Source organism: Anomaloglossus baeobatrachus, chromosome 3, assembly GCF_048569485.1.
Source record: "Anomaloglossus baeobatrachus isolate aAnoBae1 chromosome 3, aAnoBae1.hap1, whole genome shotgun sequence".
In the NCBI taxonomy this organism is placed as follows: domain Eukaryota; kingdom Metazoa; phylum Chordata; class Amphibia; order Anura; family Aromobatidae; genus Anomaloglossus; species Anomaloglossus baeobatrachus.
In genome coordinates, this window is record NC_134355.1 from 425,830,965 (window position 1) to 425,848,323 (window position 17,359).

General features: G+C 47.2%; 1 protein-coding gene across 6 annotated transcripts in view; it reads right to left on the minus strand.

Annotated features, from left to right (window-relative positions):
• Positions 1-241: 241 nt before the first annotated feature.
• Positions 242-17,359, minus strand: part of CCDC150 (coiled-coil domain containing 150) — a 209,808-nt gene continuing 192,690 nt past the window's right edge. For 3 of the 6 annotated variants that reach the window (XM_075340359.1, XM_075340361.1, XM_075340357.1), the window contains 5 exons: positions 4,946-5,014; positions 4,697-4,846; positions 4,477-4,563; positions 2,183-2,290; positions 242-472 (listed from right to left, as the gene is read on the minus strand). In XM_075340359.1, coding sequence (XP_075196474.1) covers positions 353-472; positions 2,183-2,290; positions 4,477-4,563; positions 4,697-4,846; positions 4,946-5,014 — 534 coding nt within the window. In that variant the 3' untranslated portion in view covers positions 242-352. The remainder of the gene's footprint in view (positions 473-2,182; positions 2,291-4,476; positions 4,564-4,696; positions 4,847-4,945; positions 5,015-17,359) is intronic. The other 3 variants (XM_075340362.1, XM_075340360.1, XM_075340363.1) reach the window with 2 other exon arrangements.

Genomic DNA, 17,359 nt, shown 5'->3' on the forward strand with positions numbered 1-17,359 from the left:
AAGACATATTTTTAGTTGTTTCACACTTTTCTAAGTATTTCATTCCACATGTTTTAATGCATAGTTTTGATGCCTTCAATGTGAATGTACAATTTTCAGAGTCCTGAAAATAAAAAAACTCTTTGAATGAGGTGTGTCCAAACTTTTGGTCTGCACACACACACACACACACACACACACACACACACACACACACACATTTAGTTTCAATGACCATAGTGAAAACATTTAGGTTATTTTTATTTGAGTAGAAAAATAGTGGCTACTTTATCATAATTAAATATTACTTTGTACATAACAGGTGAAATTAGTGAAAGGCTGGAGCAGCACTAATCAGTGTTTCTTTATTACTTTAGGTGGGTTTATCGTCACGCAGCACATTTCTGGAAATCAGCTGAAGCCTCTGTTTGGTCTCCCAGTGCTCCACAGCGGACGCAGGAAAGTGCGGTGACATTTTCCAACTGTTAATTTCCTAGAAGAGATAGAAAGTAATATGGATGCTTAGACTTTGACGTCCTTGCCCAATCTTGGATGCATGGCTAATAGCAATATAGATCCTTCTTAGGTCTTCTGCCAATTTCAGTTTTTCAGTTTTAGTTTTTTTCCTACCCTTTGTCAAAGGGCTATGACTTTTTTACTTCTCTCTACACAGACGAATGAGGGCTGCTTTATTGCAGGGCAAGTTGTACATCTGAAAACCACCATTCATATTACCACATAGGTTACTGAAAAACAGGGAAAAAAAATTCCAAGTGCAGTGAAATTTTGAGAATAAATTGTTTTGGGGAATTGTTTTTACAGCGTACAATGTATATTAACCCTTTCATCATCCGGAGATTTTCAATTTTTCGTTTTTTACTCCCCTTTTTCCAAAAGCCATAACGTTTTTATTGGTCCATCAACATAGCCATATGAGGGCTTGTTTTTGCAGGACAAGTTGTAGTTTTGAATGACACCATTCATTCTGCCACATATTGTGATGGAAAACGGGTCATGACAACGCATTGGCGCCCCCATGATCGCATCACTGTCGGGGGAGGCGGGGAAAAAAACGCAATCCCTGCCGGAGAGCGTTAGATCATGCTGTCCAATTCTGTTAGCTGCACATGATCAGCCGACATGTGCAGGGAAAGATGTGGGCTCACCGCATGAACCCATATCTAAGGAAAGGAGGCAAATAGATATGATATTTTGATTGCTTGTGCACTAATTTTGGCTTTTTTTTTTTTCTTTACAGTGGAACCTCAGTTTATAAGCATTTCACTTGCATTATTTCCTATGGGAAATTTTGCTTTGCTAGACGAGTAACTTGGTTTACAAGCACACTCCCAGAACAGATTGTTCTCATAAACCAAGGTTCCACTGTATTTCTGTTTACAGAGTTTAGGAATTGGGTTAAATATTTTTTATATTGTGATAGATCAGACATTTCTGAACATCGCGATACCATATATGTGTAGTTTATTTTTTATTTTTTTTAAATGTATCATCTTTATTTTTACTGGGGGAAAAGAGGGGTGATTTGGTTTTATGATTTTTTTTTTTAAATTTCATATTTTTTTTCTAAATTTTTTTTTTTACTTATTTATTTTTCCTCTTCAGGGACTTCAGCATGCAATTGTCTGATCACTTGTACTATATACAATACTACAGTGCTGCTACATAAAATAAAAATCATGGTCCTTATGAAGCACGGCCACAGGCAGGATTTCAACTGAGCTTCTTAATGACAAGCACAGAGGCAGTCATACCAAGCCATCGGCGCAGCACGACCACATGACAAGCGCACCAATGGGAGCATAGAATAACACGTCCCCATGCTGGTGCACGGATAATGTTGCTGTCTAGAGTTTAACAGTAGCATTTAACAGGTTAAAAATCACAGGCAGAGATCTGCGCCACTCACGCTTGTTAGATACAGGTCCTGGCTGTAACCGTACCACCCACAATTGCTAGAGGCAGGTCCTGGCTTGGCCATAAGCCTGATCCATACACCTGATACAGACTTGTGCCGTACATGTATGGTGGATGTCGGTAATAGGATAAACTACAAGTGGATTTGTTACATCATACACAAATGCCACTACAAACCAGTCATCTAAGTGGAGTAGAAACCATTGCATACATAGTCATAGCTGACTGTCCATTACATAGAAGTTTGGTATATTTTGTGATTTTATACCTGTCTCACCTCCTTTACGTTTTTTTGGCTGTTCTTCAGAATTTCTAATTGCAACTCATTGAACTTGGATTGCAACCATCTGTTGGCCTCCTGAAGTCTAACTGTGATCTGTGAGCGAATAAAGCAGTGTTTACATGAGTGCTTAATGTGACATGATTTCTGTTACGGTTTTCAAAATCACAAACATTTTGTCATTTTTCTGACAAAAAACAAAAATCATTTTCCACTGTAACTGTTCATTAGGGAGTATTTTCAACATTATTCAAAGTTGGGAGCGCATATTTTGCTGGATTTTTTTTTTTTTTTAAGGTCGAGGGAGAATCCATAGCGCTTTTCCAGAGCCTTTGTGCTACCAGTAACATGGAAGCCTCCAATATTTCCATTAACAGATGACGGACGGACCCTAGTGGCAAATTGTGTTTTTGGGAGTTGAATACTATTTGGTGGTAATTTGGGAACAGAACATTTTAGATCAGTTCCCACTTATACTGTGCTCTATGCTGAGCGCTTACATCAGGGTTTCCATCTACATCTCCGAAATACGTGATTCAGATTAAACCCACGACAGATCCATTCATTAATGGAGCAGCAGAGTTACCCCAGACTCTGTTTGGTCTCTGTTCAGCAGTGTCCGTCTTTTCAAAGGTAAACAAAACTGTTGTTGACTGCACTTTTGTGCATGCCTAAAAAGACGCCTAAAAATATGAACACCGCTGGACCATAGGCCAGATTGGAGTTCAAAGTGACTCCCTTTGCCTCATTACAGTTAATTTTCTGTTAGAAATTTTGTCTGAATCACGTTTTTCAGAGATTTACACATAATCCCCAGTGTAAGAGCTCAACGAAGAGCACATGATACATGTGAGCCACCGTACTGTGATCTTTGGGAGGTAGAATGAACAAATCAACAGCAGTTGAAGAATTGGCTTTATTTATTTATTTTTTACACCATACACCTTGCAGTATAACATGATAGGGCGGCTTTATTCCTTTGGTCAGTACGATTACAGCGATGCCAGATTTATATAGGGTTTTTTTTTTTTAGGTTTGGCTACTATTCTCCTAAAAAAAAAAACCCCTTTTCTACAAAATAAATGTTTTTTCATCACCAAATTTTGAAGGCCATAGCTTTTTTTATTTTTTTGCCGACAGTCAAGTGAGGGCTTGTTTTTTGCAGAATGAGTTGAAGTTTTTATTGGTACCATGTTGGGCCACATAATATTTTTCTGTTCCGCTTTTTGTGAGGCAGAATAAAAAAACAGCAATCCAGGAATTTTTTTTATGCCATTTAAATTGCAGTAAAAGTAATAAGACACTTTTATTCTTTGGGTTAGTACAATTTCAGTGATACCACATTTATATAGTTTTTTAATGTTTTGCTGCTTTTTGCATTGCTATATTCTGAGAGCTTTTTTTTTTTACCTAAATATAACTAACTATTGGAATTTTTTTTCAATTTTTCTCGTTCTTTATTTTTTATTTAGTCCCTATATAGGACATTACCTTTCACAGCTGTAATAGCAGCTGCACTGTACTGCAATGATCGATCATTGCAGTACAGATTAGCTGTCAAAGATGCACTCAGAAGCATGATCACCGAGACTTCCTGTAGTAAGGAGACCCGGAGGTCGTCATGATGACCTCGAGTCACTATGGCGACAATTGGGCCCTTGCGATCATGTCACGGGGCACCGAGCAGAGGGGAGATGGAGTGCATTTCCTCTCCCAATCCCCTAAGTGCCACGATCTATATTGACTGTAGTATTTAGAAGGTTAAACAGCCAGGGACGGCACAGGAACCGTCTCTGGCTGTCGGGAAAGCTGAGTTCCCAGTGGCGATCTCGGGGACACCGCTTCCTGTGCCTCCGCGATTGGCATGACACACCTATACATCCTCGATCGGGAACTACTCTGTCCCATGATGTATACGTAAAGTGAAGAGGTTAAAGCTGCAGCTCAATCTGCATGTGTCTGCTTACGTCAACACCTGTCTGCCAATCTCATTGTGCAAGTGCTCTTCACTTCTCTTCCGATCTCCATAGAGTATAATAGGAGATGTAACATGACACCTCAGTGTGCAGGTAGTGTGTCTAGTTGTGACCAAGAGTGATTTGAGCTGTTTTTCAGAATGGTAACTTTAGGAGGCAGCGTACAACGTGGCTCACAAGTGTAGAAGGAAGCAGAATTCTCGGATAATATACATTACAACGTTTCTTATAGTTGCTAGTAATATTGAGTCATGCAAAGTTTGTTGAAACAACAATGATGAGACAATTAAGTTAAGAAAGTTTTACTTGTTCAGAGTCCCGATTATCATCCCTTATACTGATCTCGGTGCCTAATTCCACCTGCTGGAGCTTCTGAACTCTGCATTCCAGTTCCTAATAAGAAGAAATAAAAAAAAATCTTACTGAGGACAGATTTTCTGGTATTATATGTGGTGTAAATGTGATTTGAGTTGTACACATCTTCATGGACACTTGTAGAAGTCCTAAGATGACAATACTTTATTACCTTGCACCTTTGCTCCAGCTTCTGTCTGGATGTTACCTCTTCCTCCAGCTGTCTCAGTAGGTTAGGTTCTTTTGCATCCTGTGATGTGGCTGCATTAATTTCTTTGCGCATGCTGTCAACTTCATTCATAAACTCTTGAATGCGCTTACACTAATGAAGAAACAGCAATGACCCTTTGTGCACTTAGCAAGTTATATATCGGGACAAGATGTCTGTTTTACCCATTATTAATCATTGCTCTGCTCTCACCTGTTCATCATTGTTCTTCTCATAGGATTCCTTCATATTCTTCATATGTTTTAGTTCAGCCTGTAGATGCTGAATAATCATACACAAGAAATTAAGTTCACCACCAAACACATTTTTCAATGAAGACAAAAATTGTTAATAAAGCTGTAAGGCGGGCTTTACACGCTGCGACATCGCTAGCAATTGCTAGCGATGTCGAGAGCGATAGCACCCATACCCATCGTACATGTGATATCTGGTGCTTGCTGCCGTAGCGAACATTATCGCTACGGCAGCTTCACACGCACATACCTGGTCGGCGACGTCGCTGTGACCGCCGAACAATCCCCCCTTCAAGGGGGAGGTGCGTTCAGCGTCATAGCGACATCACCGCGACGTCACTAAGCGGCCGGCCAATAGAAGCGGAAATGAGCGGGACGTAACATCCCGCCCACCTTCTCCCTTCCTCATTGATGGTGGACGCAGGTAAGGAGATGTTTGTCAATCCTACGGTTTCACACACAGCGATGTGTGGTGCTGCAGGAACGACAAACAACATCGTATCTGCAGCAGTAACGACATTATGGAAATGAACGACATGACTCAATGAGAATGAGAAGCAGAAAGAGTAAACAGGCTAAGGGCAACAAAGAAAGATGGTGCTGAGCTTTCTAACAAGTCTTTTACCTAACATCAGGGCTTGATTCACATTCAGACAGTTTTAATTTCAAAACATACTAAAACAAAAGCAAGGTCTTCCTTTTGTATTTAGGTAAGTACTAATATATGGACTATCACAGCAGACCACAAAAGCATGAAAACTGCTCTCATATTTATTACCAGTAGTGAGTTGTAGTACGCTTATAACTCTTACAATTTTCTAATAAGACAATGACAGTGGCTTCAGTGGGCTAACTTATATGCTCACGGCAGCTGCCTACTTTCAGTCACAGGTGTTGCTCACATTATCACTTTGACTTCTCACTGTGCGCACGCACGCACGCATGCGCACACACACACACACACACACACACACACACACACACACACACAATTACAATTGCAGCTCACACTATAATGACTGAAAGCCAGCGAAAGATAGGAGTTAATTTCCTCCCGGTAGCCATGTTTTCAGTAAGGTGGCCAGGCAGTAAGTATTTTAAGGCCGGGGCCACACGGGAATCTACTGCGATCCTCGCATGACACTCGGCTCACGCTGGCAGCAAAGCAGGAGCAGAGTGTCATGCGAGTGTCAATGCGACTAAGGTCCGATCATGTGAGCAGACCTCAGCTGCGGGGGGCGGGCTGGCACTGAGGTGGGGTGGGCTGGCTCTGCAGAGGGCGGGCCAGCGCCACGGAGAGGAGGGAGGGATTTATCTCCCTCTCTCCTCCGTTACCGGCTATTGCCATTTTCACCCTGTAGTTGCGGTACACCAGTGTACTGCGAGAGCAGTGCGATTTTTCTCTCGCCCCATAGACTTGAAAGGGTGCGAGAGAAACAAGAATCGCATTACAATCGCAGCATGCTGTAATTGTTTTCTCGGTCCGTTTATGGCTGAGAAAATAATCACTCATGGGTGCTGGGACATAGGCTAATATTGGTCCGAGTGGAAAACAATAAAACATCACATTCCACTTGCTCCGATTTCCATGTTGTGTGGCTTAGGCCTAACACTTTTACTTGCAGATTACGTTTCTGCACAAGGCTCTCATTCCATGGACCTTCGCAGAAGTCAAAGGCCTAGAAATAACACAGCAATAAAGTAAATTACACATTACACAGCTATGTGTGATCCAGATAGCAGGCAATGTGCCTCTATAGACTTGGAATCTAGTACAACCTACTGGAAAATTAGCAATCCTAAAAGTCAATATTGACCCTTTAACAGCCTTCCCTTAAGCTGGTGTCACACACAGCGACAACGACAACGACGTCGCTGCTACGTCACCATTTTCTGTGACGTTGCAGCGACGTCCCGTCGCTGTCGCTGTGTGTGACATCCAGCAACGACCTGACCCCTGCTGTGAGGTCGCCGGTCGTTGCTGAATGTCCAGCTTCATTTTTTGGTCGTCACTCTCCCGCTGTGACACACACATCGCTGTGTGTGACAGCGAGAGAGCGACGAAATGAAGCGAGCAGGAGCCGGCACTGGCAGCTGCGGTAAGCTGTAACCAGCGTAAACATCGGGTAACCAAGGGAAGACCTTTCCCTGGTTACCCGATATTTACCTTCATTACCAGTCTCCGCTCTTGCTGCCAGCGCCGGCTCCTGCTCTGTGCACATGTGGCTGCAGTACGCATCGGGTAATTAACCCGATGTATACTGTAGCAAGGAGAGCAAGGAGCCAGCGCTAAGCAGTGCGCGCGGCTCCCTGCTCTCTGCACTGTGACATGTAGGTGCAGCACACATCGGGTTAATTAACCCAATGTGTACTGTACCTAGGAGAGCAAGGAGCCAGCGCTAAGCGCGGCTCCCTGCTCTCTGCACATGTAGCACAGCGACGTTATGATCACTGCTTCGGCTGCTGTGTTTGACAGCTAAGCAGCGATCAAAACAGCGACTTACAAGGTCGCTGTTACGTCACCGAAAATGGTGACGTAACAGCGACGTCGTTGTCGCTGTCGCTATGTGTGAACCCAGCTTTATGACTTGCAGTAGATACATTATCTGGTAATAGGCCTCTTGTATTTTGGCTGTATCACTGGAGCATGGGTTAGGAGTAGATGAAGGGAAGTAAGGCCTACTGGGGGTACTGCTGTGTCTCAAAAAAAAACCAATGGATTTTTGTGTACTCACCGTAAAATAGTTTTCTCTTAGCCATCATTGGGGGACACAGGACCATGGGTGTTATGCTGCCTATCCATAGGAGGACACTAAGTAGATGCAAAAGCATAGCTCCTTCTCTGCAGTATACACCCCCTGGCCGGGCCAGGCAACCTCAGTTTTAGTACACAAGCAGTAGGAGAAAAACCAGTAAAAACTTCTCAACAGAGGAACATGAGAAGATTCATAACCAAATAAGGTACTGAGAGAACCAAGGCCAAACAGGGCAACAGGGTGGGTGCTGTGTCCCCCAATGATGGCTAAGAGAAAACGATTTTACGGTGAGTACACAAAAATCCGTTTTTCTCTGACGCCTCATTGGGGGACACAGGACCATGGGACGTCCTAAAGCAGTCCATGGGTGGGAAAAATAAAAACAAGACAACGCAACCCAAGGACTAGGAACCAGTCCCAGACAGCCTGGAGCACCTACTGAAAGAAGTGCTCTACTGCCGTTTGCAGAATTTTCCTACCCAGATTTGCCTTAGCTGAAACCTGGGTATGGACTCTGTAATGCTTTGAAAACGTATGTAGGCTAGACCAGGTCGCAGCCTTACACACCTGTTCCACTGAAGCCTGATGCCGAATGGCCCATGAAGCTCCAACTGCTCGCGTGGAATGAGCCCGCAGCCCACTAGGAATGGGCTTGAGTTGCAAGCAGTAGACTTCCTGGATCGTAGAGCGAATATAGCGATCCAGAGTCGCCTTTGAAGCTGCCTGTCCCTTCTTAGGCCCCTCAGGAATGACGAACAAAGAGTCCGTTTTCCTAAAGGGGACTGTCCTGGATATGTAATATCTGAGAGCTCTGACGAGGTCTAACGAATGCAGAGACCTTTCCACCCTATGAACTGGGTGTGGACAAAAGGAAGGCAGAACAATGTCCTCGTTCAAATGAAACGGGGTAGGAACCTTTGGAAGAAAATCCGGAAGGGGGCGCAGAACCACCTTGTCCTGGTGAAAGATCAGAAAAGGCTCGCGGCAAGAGAGTGCTGCCAGCTCCGAAACCCGTCTGATGGACGTAATTGCCACCAGGAATGTTACCTTCCAGGATTAATGGGAGGATTCCTTGAGAGGTTCAAAGGGAGACCTCTGGAGACCGTCCAGAACGAGATTGAGGTCCCATGGGTCCAGCGGCCGTTTGTACGGGGGAACTAGATGGGAAACGCCCTGGAGGAAGGTCTTGACTTGCGGTTTTTGAGCCAGGCGGCATTGGTAGAAGATTGAGAGCGCTGAGATCTGCCCTTTAAGGGAACTGAGAGCCAACCCCGCTTGCAAGCCAGACTGTAGAAAGTCGAGAATTCTGGGGATGGCCAGAGGCATAGACTGGACGTTAGTTTCCCTGCACCATGAAAGGAAGATTTTCCACGTACGGTGGTAAATGCGGGATGAAGCAGGCTTTCGGGCGCTGATCATGGTGGAAATAACCGCGGGGGAGAATCCCGCTCTTGTTAATACCCAGGTCTCAATGGCCATGCCGTCAGCTTCAGGGCTCTGGAGTTCTGATGGGAAATGGGCCCTTGGGACAGCAAGTCTGAGATGTCTGGAAGGTGCCACGGTACGTCTGCGAGCATTTGTACTAATTCGGTGTACCAGGCGCGCCTGGGCCAGTCCGGTGCTATCAGTATCACCGGGACTCCCTCTGCCTTGATCTTCCTGATTACCCCTGCTGCCACGGGTAGAGGTGGAAATATGTAAGGCAGGCGGAAGTGGTGCCAGGAGCAGACTAGAGCATCCGCGCCGATGGACTGCGGGTCGCGTGACCTGGCTATGAACGCGGGTACCTTTGCGTTCAACCTTGAGGCCATTAGATCCACGTCTGGTGTGCCCCAGCGAGTGCAGATGTGTAGAAACACTTCTGGGTGGAGAGACCATTCTCCGTTGGCCAGGCCTTGGCGGCTTAGAAAGTCTGCTGCCCAGTTCTCTACCCCCAGTAGGTGTACCGCTGATATCACTGACCCCGTCGATTCGGCCCAGCTGAGGATCTTGTGGGCCTCGAGATAAGCCGCTTTGCTGCGGGTGCCCCCCTGCCGATCGATATAGGCTACAGCTGTCGCATTGTCCGATTGGACTCGAATCTAACGACCCGCTAGCAGAGGGCAGAACGCCCTGACCGCGAGGAAGATCGCGCGGAGTTCCAGGATGTTTATGGGTAGGGAAGACTCCTGGGGCGTCCAACGTCCTTGAGCAGTGTGGTGCCGGTACACTGCTCCCCAGCCTAGGAGGCTGGTGTCCGTGGTCAGGACCAGCCAGTTCACTGGGAGAAAAGATCTCCCCTTCGATAGAGATGAGGACCAAAGCCACCAGCGGAGTGCGTACCTGACTGAAGGCGTCAGGTGAAGATGTCTGTCCAGGGAGAAGGGGCTCTTGTCCCAGGCCGTTAGAAGGGCTAGCTGCAGTGGGCGGAGGTGCAGTTGAGCAAAGGGTACTGCTTCCATAGCCGCCACCATCCTGCCGAGTACCTTCATGCTGAATCGAATGGAGCGAGACGGAGGACGTAGAAGGCAGCGTACCGCTCGTTGAAGAGCGATCGCCTTGTCCAGGGGGAGGTAGATCAAGCCCTGACGGGTGTCCAGGGACATGCCCAGGAAGGTGATGGATCGTGATGGGATCGGGGATGATTTGTCTAGATTCACTAGCCACCCTAAGCGGGATAGTGTGTCCACAGTGATCTGTACGATGGTTGAGCAGTCGCGGAAGGAGGGGGCCTTGATGAGGAGGTCATCCAAGTAAGGGAGAACGACTACTCCCCTGGCGTGAAGGACGCTCATGGCGGCCGCCATGACTTTGGTGAAGACCCTTGGTGCGGTGGCATGGCCGAAGGGTAAAGCTACGAATTGAAAGTGGGAGTCCTGAACTGTGAAGCGGAGGAACTTTTGGTGATCTGGGGTGATGGGTATGTGCAGGTACGCGTCCTTGATGTCTATGGAGGCGAGGAATTCCCCTTCAACCATGGATGCAATAATGGACCTTAGGGACTCCATTCTGAATCTCCGTACGTGCACATGTTTGTTTAGGTGTTTGAGGTCCAGGATGGGTCGAACTGACCCATCCTTTTTGGGGACCACAAAGAGGTTGGAATAAAACCCTCCGAACTTCTCGTCGTCTGGGACAGGTATTATCACTCCTGCTGTTTGGAGCAAGTGGATTGCTGAGAAAAAAGCTTTGCGTCGTTTTCGAGTCTTTGGGGGGTTTGAGAGAAAGAACCGATTCGGGGGTCGGGTCTGAAATTCTATGTGGTAACCGGAAGACACAAGGTCTCGCACCGATTTGTCGTCTGTGGCGGCAGCCCAGATGTGTTGAAAGAGTCACAGTTGACCTCCTACAACGAGTGTGTCTTCTGGGGCGCCGAAGGAGTCATGAGGGGGAAAAACGTCGTGGACGAGTCTCTCTAGTCCTGAACTGTTTCGGTCTAGGCTGCCATGACGAAGTGGGTTTCTGGGAGAGCTGAGAAGGTCGGTCCCTGCGTAGTCCACGGCTGGTGGCGGGGACAGCACAGGGTGTCGACCACCCAAATGAGTTCCGAAAGGAGCGGAACGAGAACTGTGGACGTCTGGCGAAGGTCGTGCTGAACTTCAGCTGGGGGAGGGAGGTACTCTTTCCTCCCGTGGCATCAGAAATGAGCTTGTCCAGACGTTTGCCAAACAATCGGTCTGGAAGAAAGGGAAGGCCTGTGAGAGACTTCTTGGAGGCAGAGCCCGCTCGCCATTGTCGGAGCCACAGAGCTCTACGGATGGCTATGGTATTTGAGGCAGGAAACGCTGTGCAGGTAGCAGCGTCCATGGAGGCCTGCATGAGGTACTCCGCCGCAGCGGCAATTTGAGCTGTTACCTCTGTGAAGGTATGAGTGAACTGGGATTCCTCAAGCGAAGTGTTAAGGGATTCTCCCCAGACCGAGATCGCCTTTGTAGCCCACACAGAGGCAAAGGAGGGCGACAGGGAGGAACCCGCAGCCTCAAAAGCAGAGCGGGCGAGGTACTCCACCTGTCTGTCTGTCTGGTCCTTGATGGAGGAACCATCGGGCAAAGACAGGAGCGTCTTTGTGGCAAGGCGGGAGACCGGGGGGGGGGTCGACCGAGGGCGGATCGGCCCAGCCCTTAGGTGCAGGTGAGGCAAAAGGGTACCGGAACTCCCTTTACTTTGTGAGGATATCCTGAAACTCTGGGTGATCAGCGAAAACCTTTTGGAGTTTTCTTGCCCTCTTAAAGGAGACTGCATGGTCAGTGGTAGTGGATGGGGGATCCTCCACATGCAGAGTTTGGTTGATTGCTGCTATAAGGGAGTCTATCGCAGTTTGATCATCTGGGGAGGCTGAAACCAAGGAATCCTCTTGGTACAAAAAGCATTCTCCCTCCTCCAGCTCTTCAGAAGCCGTGGAGCATGTGGGAGAGCCTGCACTGTGTGCTCCGGAGGGACAGCCCTGGGGGTCATGAGAGAGTGCTGGAGACACCCGGCCGTGTGCTCTTTTCCTGATCCCTGCAACTGGTGAAGCATGTTCCCGGATTAGCTCAGAAGGATCCTCCATAGGGGTATCCTCAGGCTGCGTTCCGTCCAGAGGCCCAGAAGGGTGTGGAGGACGACATTGCATAGCCAGAACCAGGTTCTGTGACAGTTTTTCCATGGATTGGGACAGAAACTGTGCCCATTCCGGTGGGCTGGGAGCCCTAGGCTCTGGGCTGACGGTTGCGGCCGTGGTGGCGGGGGGGTCTTGGGGGGCTATAGGGGCACAGGAACCACAGAGAGAAGAGGTGTGTTTACGTGGTAACTCAGCGTGGCAGGCAGTGCCGGCTGAATAGTAGAGTATGTGAGCCTTAGCGCTCTTAGTTCCCTTAGAATTCTGCATGTTCCTAATAGGAGTATGCCAGGAGGGGGAGCAGTGGTCAGCAGAGCTACAAGTGAAGCAATTACCTCACCAGAATCAGCCGATGGCCCTGCGTCCTCAGGAAGGAGTAAGCTCTGTGGAGATCTTCCTGGGGGGCGGGGGCTTATCACGGCCGCGGGGGGCGGGGCTTAGCGCTAAAAGAGCGCCAAGAATAAGTCAGTGTGCCCCTACTGCTGTCGGTAGCAAAAAACGGCGGGAAGGGAGCTTCTGTGACATCTCTCTCCAGTCAGCACACAGCTTGTCACCGAAGGATAATCTCTGCCGGCTTTCTGCAATCAGAGCCGCAGCTAGAGCAAATAAACAAAACAAACAAACAAACAGTGTGAGTTCCTGAGCTCCGGGCCCTCCCCCCCCCGCCACCGGTAAATTATCTGTGCAGGATTCTGTGCAAACAGCGAGGGACTTCCCCCCCTCCTCCAGACAGAAAGCTAGAGAAAAAATTAACACTGTGTTCAGGATCCCTGGGGCTCTCCTCCTTGCAATCAGCAAGGGACTTCACCGTCTTTTCTCCCTTCGTCTGGGAAACCAGTCAGGGGGGATCTCACCTTAAACACTGCCTCAGCCCAGGCAGTGGGAATAGCAGAGTCAGCCTGCTGTGTCCGGTCACACAGTGCAATGTTCAACTCAGAGCCTGCAAAAAAAGGGCTGAGGAATTGTGCTTCTGCCCTGGGCTCTGGAAAATCGGTGTCTGTGGGACCAGTCGTCCATTGAGATGCAGCCCAGGATCCAGCGTTGCAGGAGGGGGTACATGGAGGCAGCACTCCGCGTTCCCGCCCGTTGATGGTATTGGGAGATCGGTCCCATAAGGATACCGTCGCCCTCAAAAAATAACAAAACTTTGGAAGATGTGCCTCCTACAGACACTAACCTAAAACTGAGGTTGCCTGGCCTGGCCAGGGGGTGTATACTGCAGAGGAGGAGCTATGCTTTTGCATCTAATTAATGTCATCCTATGGATAGGCAGCATAACACCCATGGTCCTGTGTCCTCCAATGAGGCGTCAGAGAAAAGAGGGGAATTTTGCAAACTTTATAAAATTTCTGCTCTCCTAAGTTGTGGAGACACACAAACTATTAGGGACGGCTGCAAGACTTGACTGATATTGGTCCAGATTAGAGTTGAGCGCGGTTCGAGGTTCTCCAGTTCTAGGCTCGAGTGATTTTGGGGCCTGTTCTAGATCGAACTAGAACTTGAGCTTTTTGCAAAAGCTCGATAGTTCTAGAAACGTTCGAGAACGGTTCTAGCAGCAAAAAAACAGCGAATTCCTAGCTGGCTTTCCGCTGTAATAGTGTAAGTCACTCTGTGACTCACACTATTATGAAATTTCAGTGTATAGTGTGCGTGAACAGCGCCTTCAGATCACTCCTGTTTGTAGTGTAGTGGGGAGGGCCATTATGTCAGCCAATCCCAGACACACACACAGCTAAGTGGACTTTTAGCCAGAGAAGCAACGGCATGTGTGATAGGATGTCCATGTCACATGTCCCTGAATTATAAAACCGGACATTTTCCTCCAGCACGCCATTATCTGCCTTCTGCGTCCTTGGTGTCAGACATCACTGGCGCAGCTCCGTCCTAAATCCTATCGCCGATACAGCTGTATGCGCTCCATCCACAGCGCTGGACAGCTTAGGGATAGCACTTTCTATCAGTCCTTTTAAGGGCTCGTACCGGCAGGGTCAGAGCCATAGGTGACAGGTCCTGAAAACAGAGACAGCGTCTGTGTAGCTAAGGTCAGGGATTTCGTCGCTGTATTTCCCCATTAGGAGGGAATAGAAAGGCAGGCTTCCATTCCTCTACCCAGAGCCCCACAATCCTGGCACTGTACCCTCCTGTCCTCTGCACACTCCAACTCATTATAACTAAGCCATTATACTAGCAAACACTCAGTGTACCTAGTGGCATCCTAAACGTGGCTATTGGACTTTGCTATAGTCCCACTAGTGCAAAGATATTTGCAGCACGTCTGCCTGCATTGCACACTCAAACTCATTGTTACTAAGCCATTATTCTAGCAAACACTCAGTGTACCTAGTGGCATCCTAAACGTGGCTATTGGACTTTTGTCTAGTCCCACTGGTGCAAAGATATTTGCAGCACCTCTGCCTGCATTGCACACTCCAACTCATTGTTACTAAGCCATTATTCTAGCAAACACTCAGTGTACCTAGTGGCATCCTAAACGTGGCTATTGGACTTTGCTATAGTCCCACTAGTGCAAAGATATTTGCAGCACCTCTGCCTGCATTGCACACTCAAACTCATTGTTACTAAGCCATTATACTAGCAAACACTCAGTGTACCTAGTGGCATACAAGAAGTGGCTGTTGTAGTCGATTAGTGCCCCACTGGTGCAAATCTATGTGCAGCACCTCTGCATGACACCCTCCTGCTCTGTTTTTAATAAGCTATAATGATAGCAAAAAATACTGCCATTTAGTGTCATCATAGAACTGGCTGTTGTATTCCATTAGTGGCCCACTGGTGCCAAGCTATTTCTAGCACCTCTGCATGACACCCTCCTGCTCTGTTTTTAATAAGCTATAATGATAGCAAAAAATACTGCCATTTAGTGGCATCATAGAACTGGCTGTTGTATTCCATTAGTGACCCACTGGTGCCAAGCTATTTCTAGCACCTCTGCATGACACCCTCCTGCACATTTAGCTATGCTAATTTTATAGCAAACTCAGGGAATTCCTTGCTGCATTTGATCATTAGGAGGGATAGAAAGTGAGGCTTCTTTTACTGTCCTGGTACCCACAGAACACGGCCACTGTACCCATCTGTCCACTTTTGCCACGCTATTTAATTTGCACAAAGAGCTGACTCTTTTTCTGCCTTCCTAAAATTGTCTGGAATACTAAGTTAGTGTTCCTTTGCTGCCAAGCAAGGTACAACACATGTGCATTCTACACTCCTTTCCATTTCTGGAATGCAATTATTAACTGCAGGTAGTCCAGGCAATCTGTGACGAAGGTGCAGGCGTGGATATAATGTAGCCTGCATCCAATGATGGTTCTCTCAATGTCTGACAACTCAACAATACGTTCTGTTTCCACTTCCAACACAAGTGATGACCTGCCAATCACACTCCCTGTTGCGGGTTAAGGAGTGGAAGTTCAGTGTGAAAAACCATGTGTGACTGCTGTCCCCACAGTCACAGAGGATGAAGAGCACGCAGATGCACTTGATGGGGCAGGCGGTGGTTGCACAGGCACGCTAGGCCGCATTGTAGCACAGTGAAATTCACATTGCGACTTATGCTTCATTTTAAGTCGTGTACAGGGTGGGCTCCCCAGTATGCAGCAAAACCAGGCAAAAGGAAAAGGACTCTAGGCAGTTGGGTTGATAAATGATTGTTTAACTTTACCAAAACAAACAATAAGAACCATGCATACAATTAAAATAATTGAACAATCTATTCTGTTGCCTACTACCTGCTAATCCCTCTGTGTAGCAGTAATTGTGTGTTTGTGCGTGTGTGTGTGTGCGAACACGACTTACCAGTGGCGCATCACAAGAGCTTACAAGTTATCTACCTAAACATAGACAAAACACATGACCCCCCCTGAATACCCTTGTTAGCTGAAGCCTCACAGATAATGCAGATGATAACAGTGTGAATGCAAACCACACAGCTCTGCAACACAGTCATGGAAATCTCGAAAAGCAACAGTCAATGCAAACATGTGTTGCTGTCCCTCTATGATTTAAACTGTACGTGACAATTTGACAGTGCAGAGGCAGCAAGTCTTATTGTCTATATAGTCGGCCTACCCAGAACAGATATGTGTTTTGCTAATAAAACAAAGTGTTGCGTGCCCGCATTATTGTCTGGGCACAGCCTACCGTACCCGGGTACTGTGATCTCCAGTTGCCAGAAATACAGACTTTACGCTCCTCTCACGGTAAACAGTATAGACAGCACCGTAAGAATGTTGGTCTGTGGCACAGGATGCTGCTCACTGACGTTACAGTGCTCATCATCAAAGTACAACACAACTCCCCTCACAATTGAACGAAGTGTTTCCGCGGTGGCTCCTTGCTGTAACACACACCTTTAGCTTTTCCTTCTGTTCATAGACAGCATCTCCAAGTCCACACCCGAAGAGCAATTTTATATTGCTATAGTGACCAAAGGCAGATCCAAAAAAACAGCAGCCCCTTGTGTGTAGTCTGCAACAATGCATGCAATGAACGGCAAATAAGCATATTGCGTTGACAGTTGCTAAAGCTGAGCAATACACCTTCACGCTGTCAATTCATATCCATGTGATACTTCATGGAGGAAGTACTCAAAAGTGTGAGTTTTTGCCTTCTACTTACAGATTGTTGACAAATCTTACAGATTACATGACTTTGGTGATCCTTTGCGATGTCCAAAAATTCACAGGCTAGAAAAGGCTTACAGCCCATGCGACCTGCATACCCAACACGACATCTGCTCAGAGTCAAAGTTGTGGTCCAGGATTCAGTTGTTGACGTGCTTCCAGTACTTTGTCTCTGGCCAGGAAGACGCAACGTAACCTCGTCGTCAGTAGCATCCTCCTCCACCTCCTCTGCTGACCTCATCGACTGGCTGACTTTGGTTTGACAGTAAGTGTTGTCTCCAACCTCATCAATAACCCTGTGTGTTTTCATTCCCCTCGTCCTGAGTCCTCCGAGACAACCTCTTCCTGCCCTGACCGAATAGTAAAGTTGTCCTTCCAATCAGGTATCTGTGCTCCTC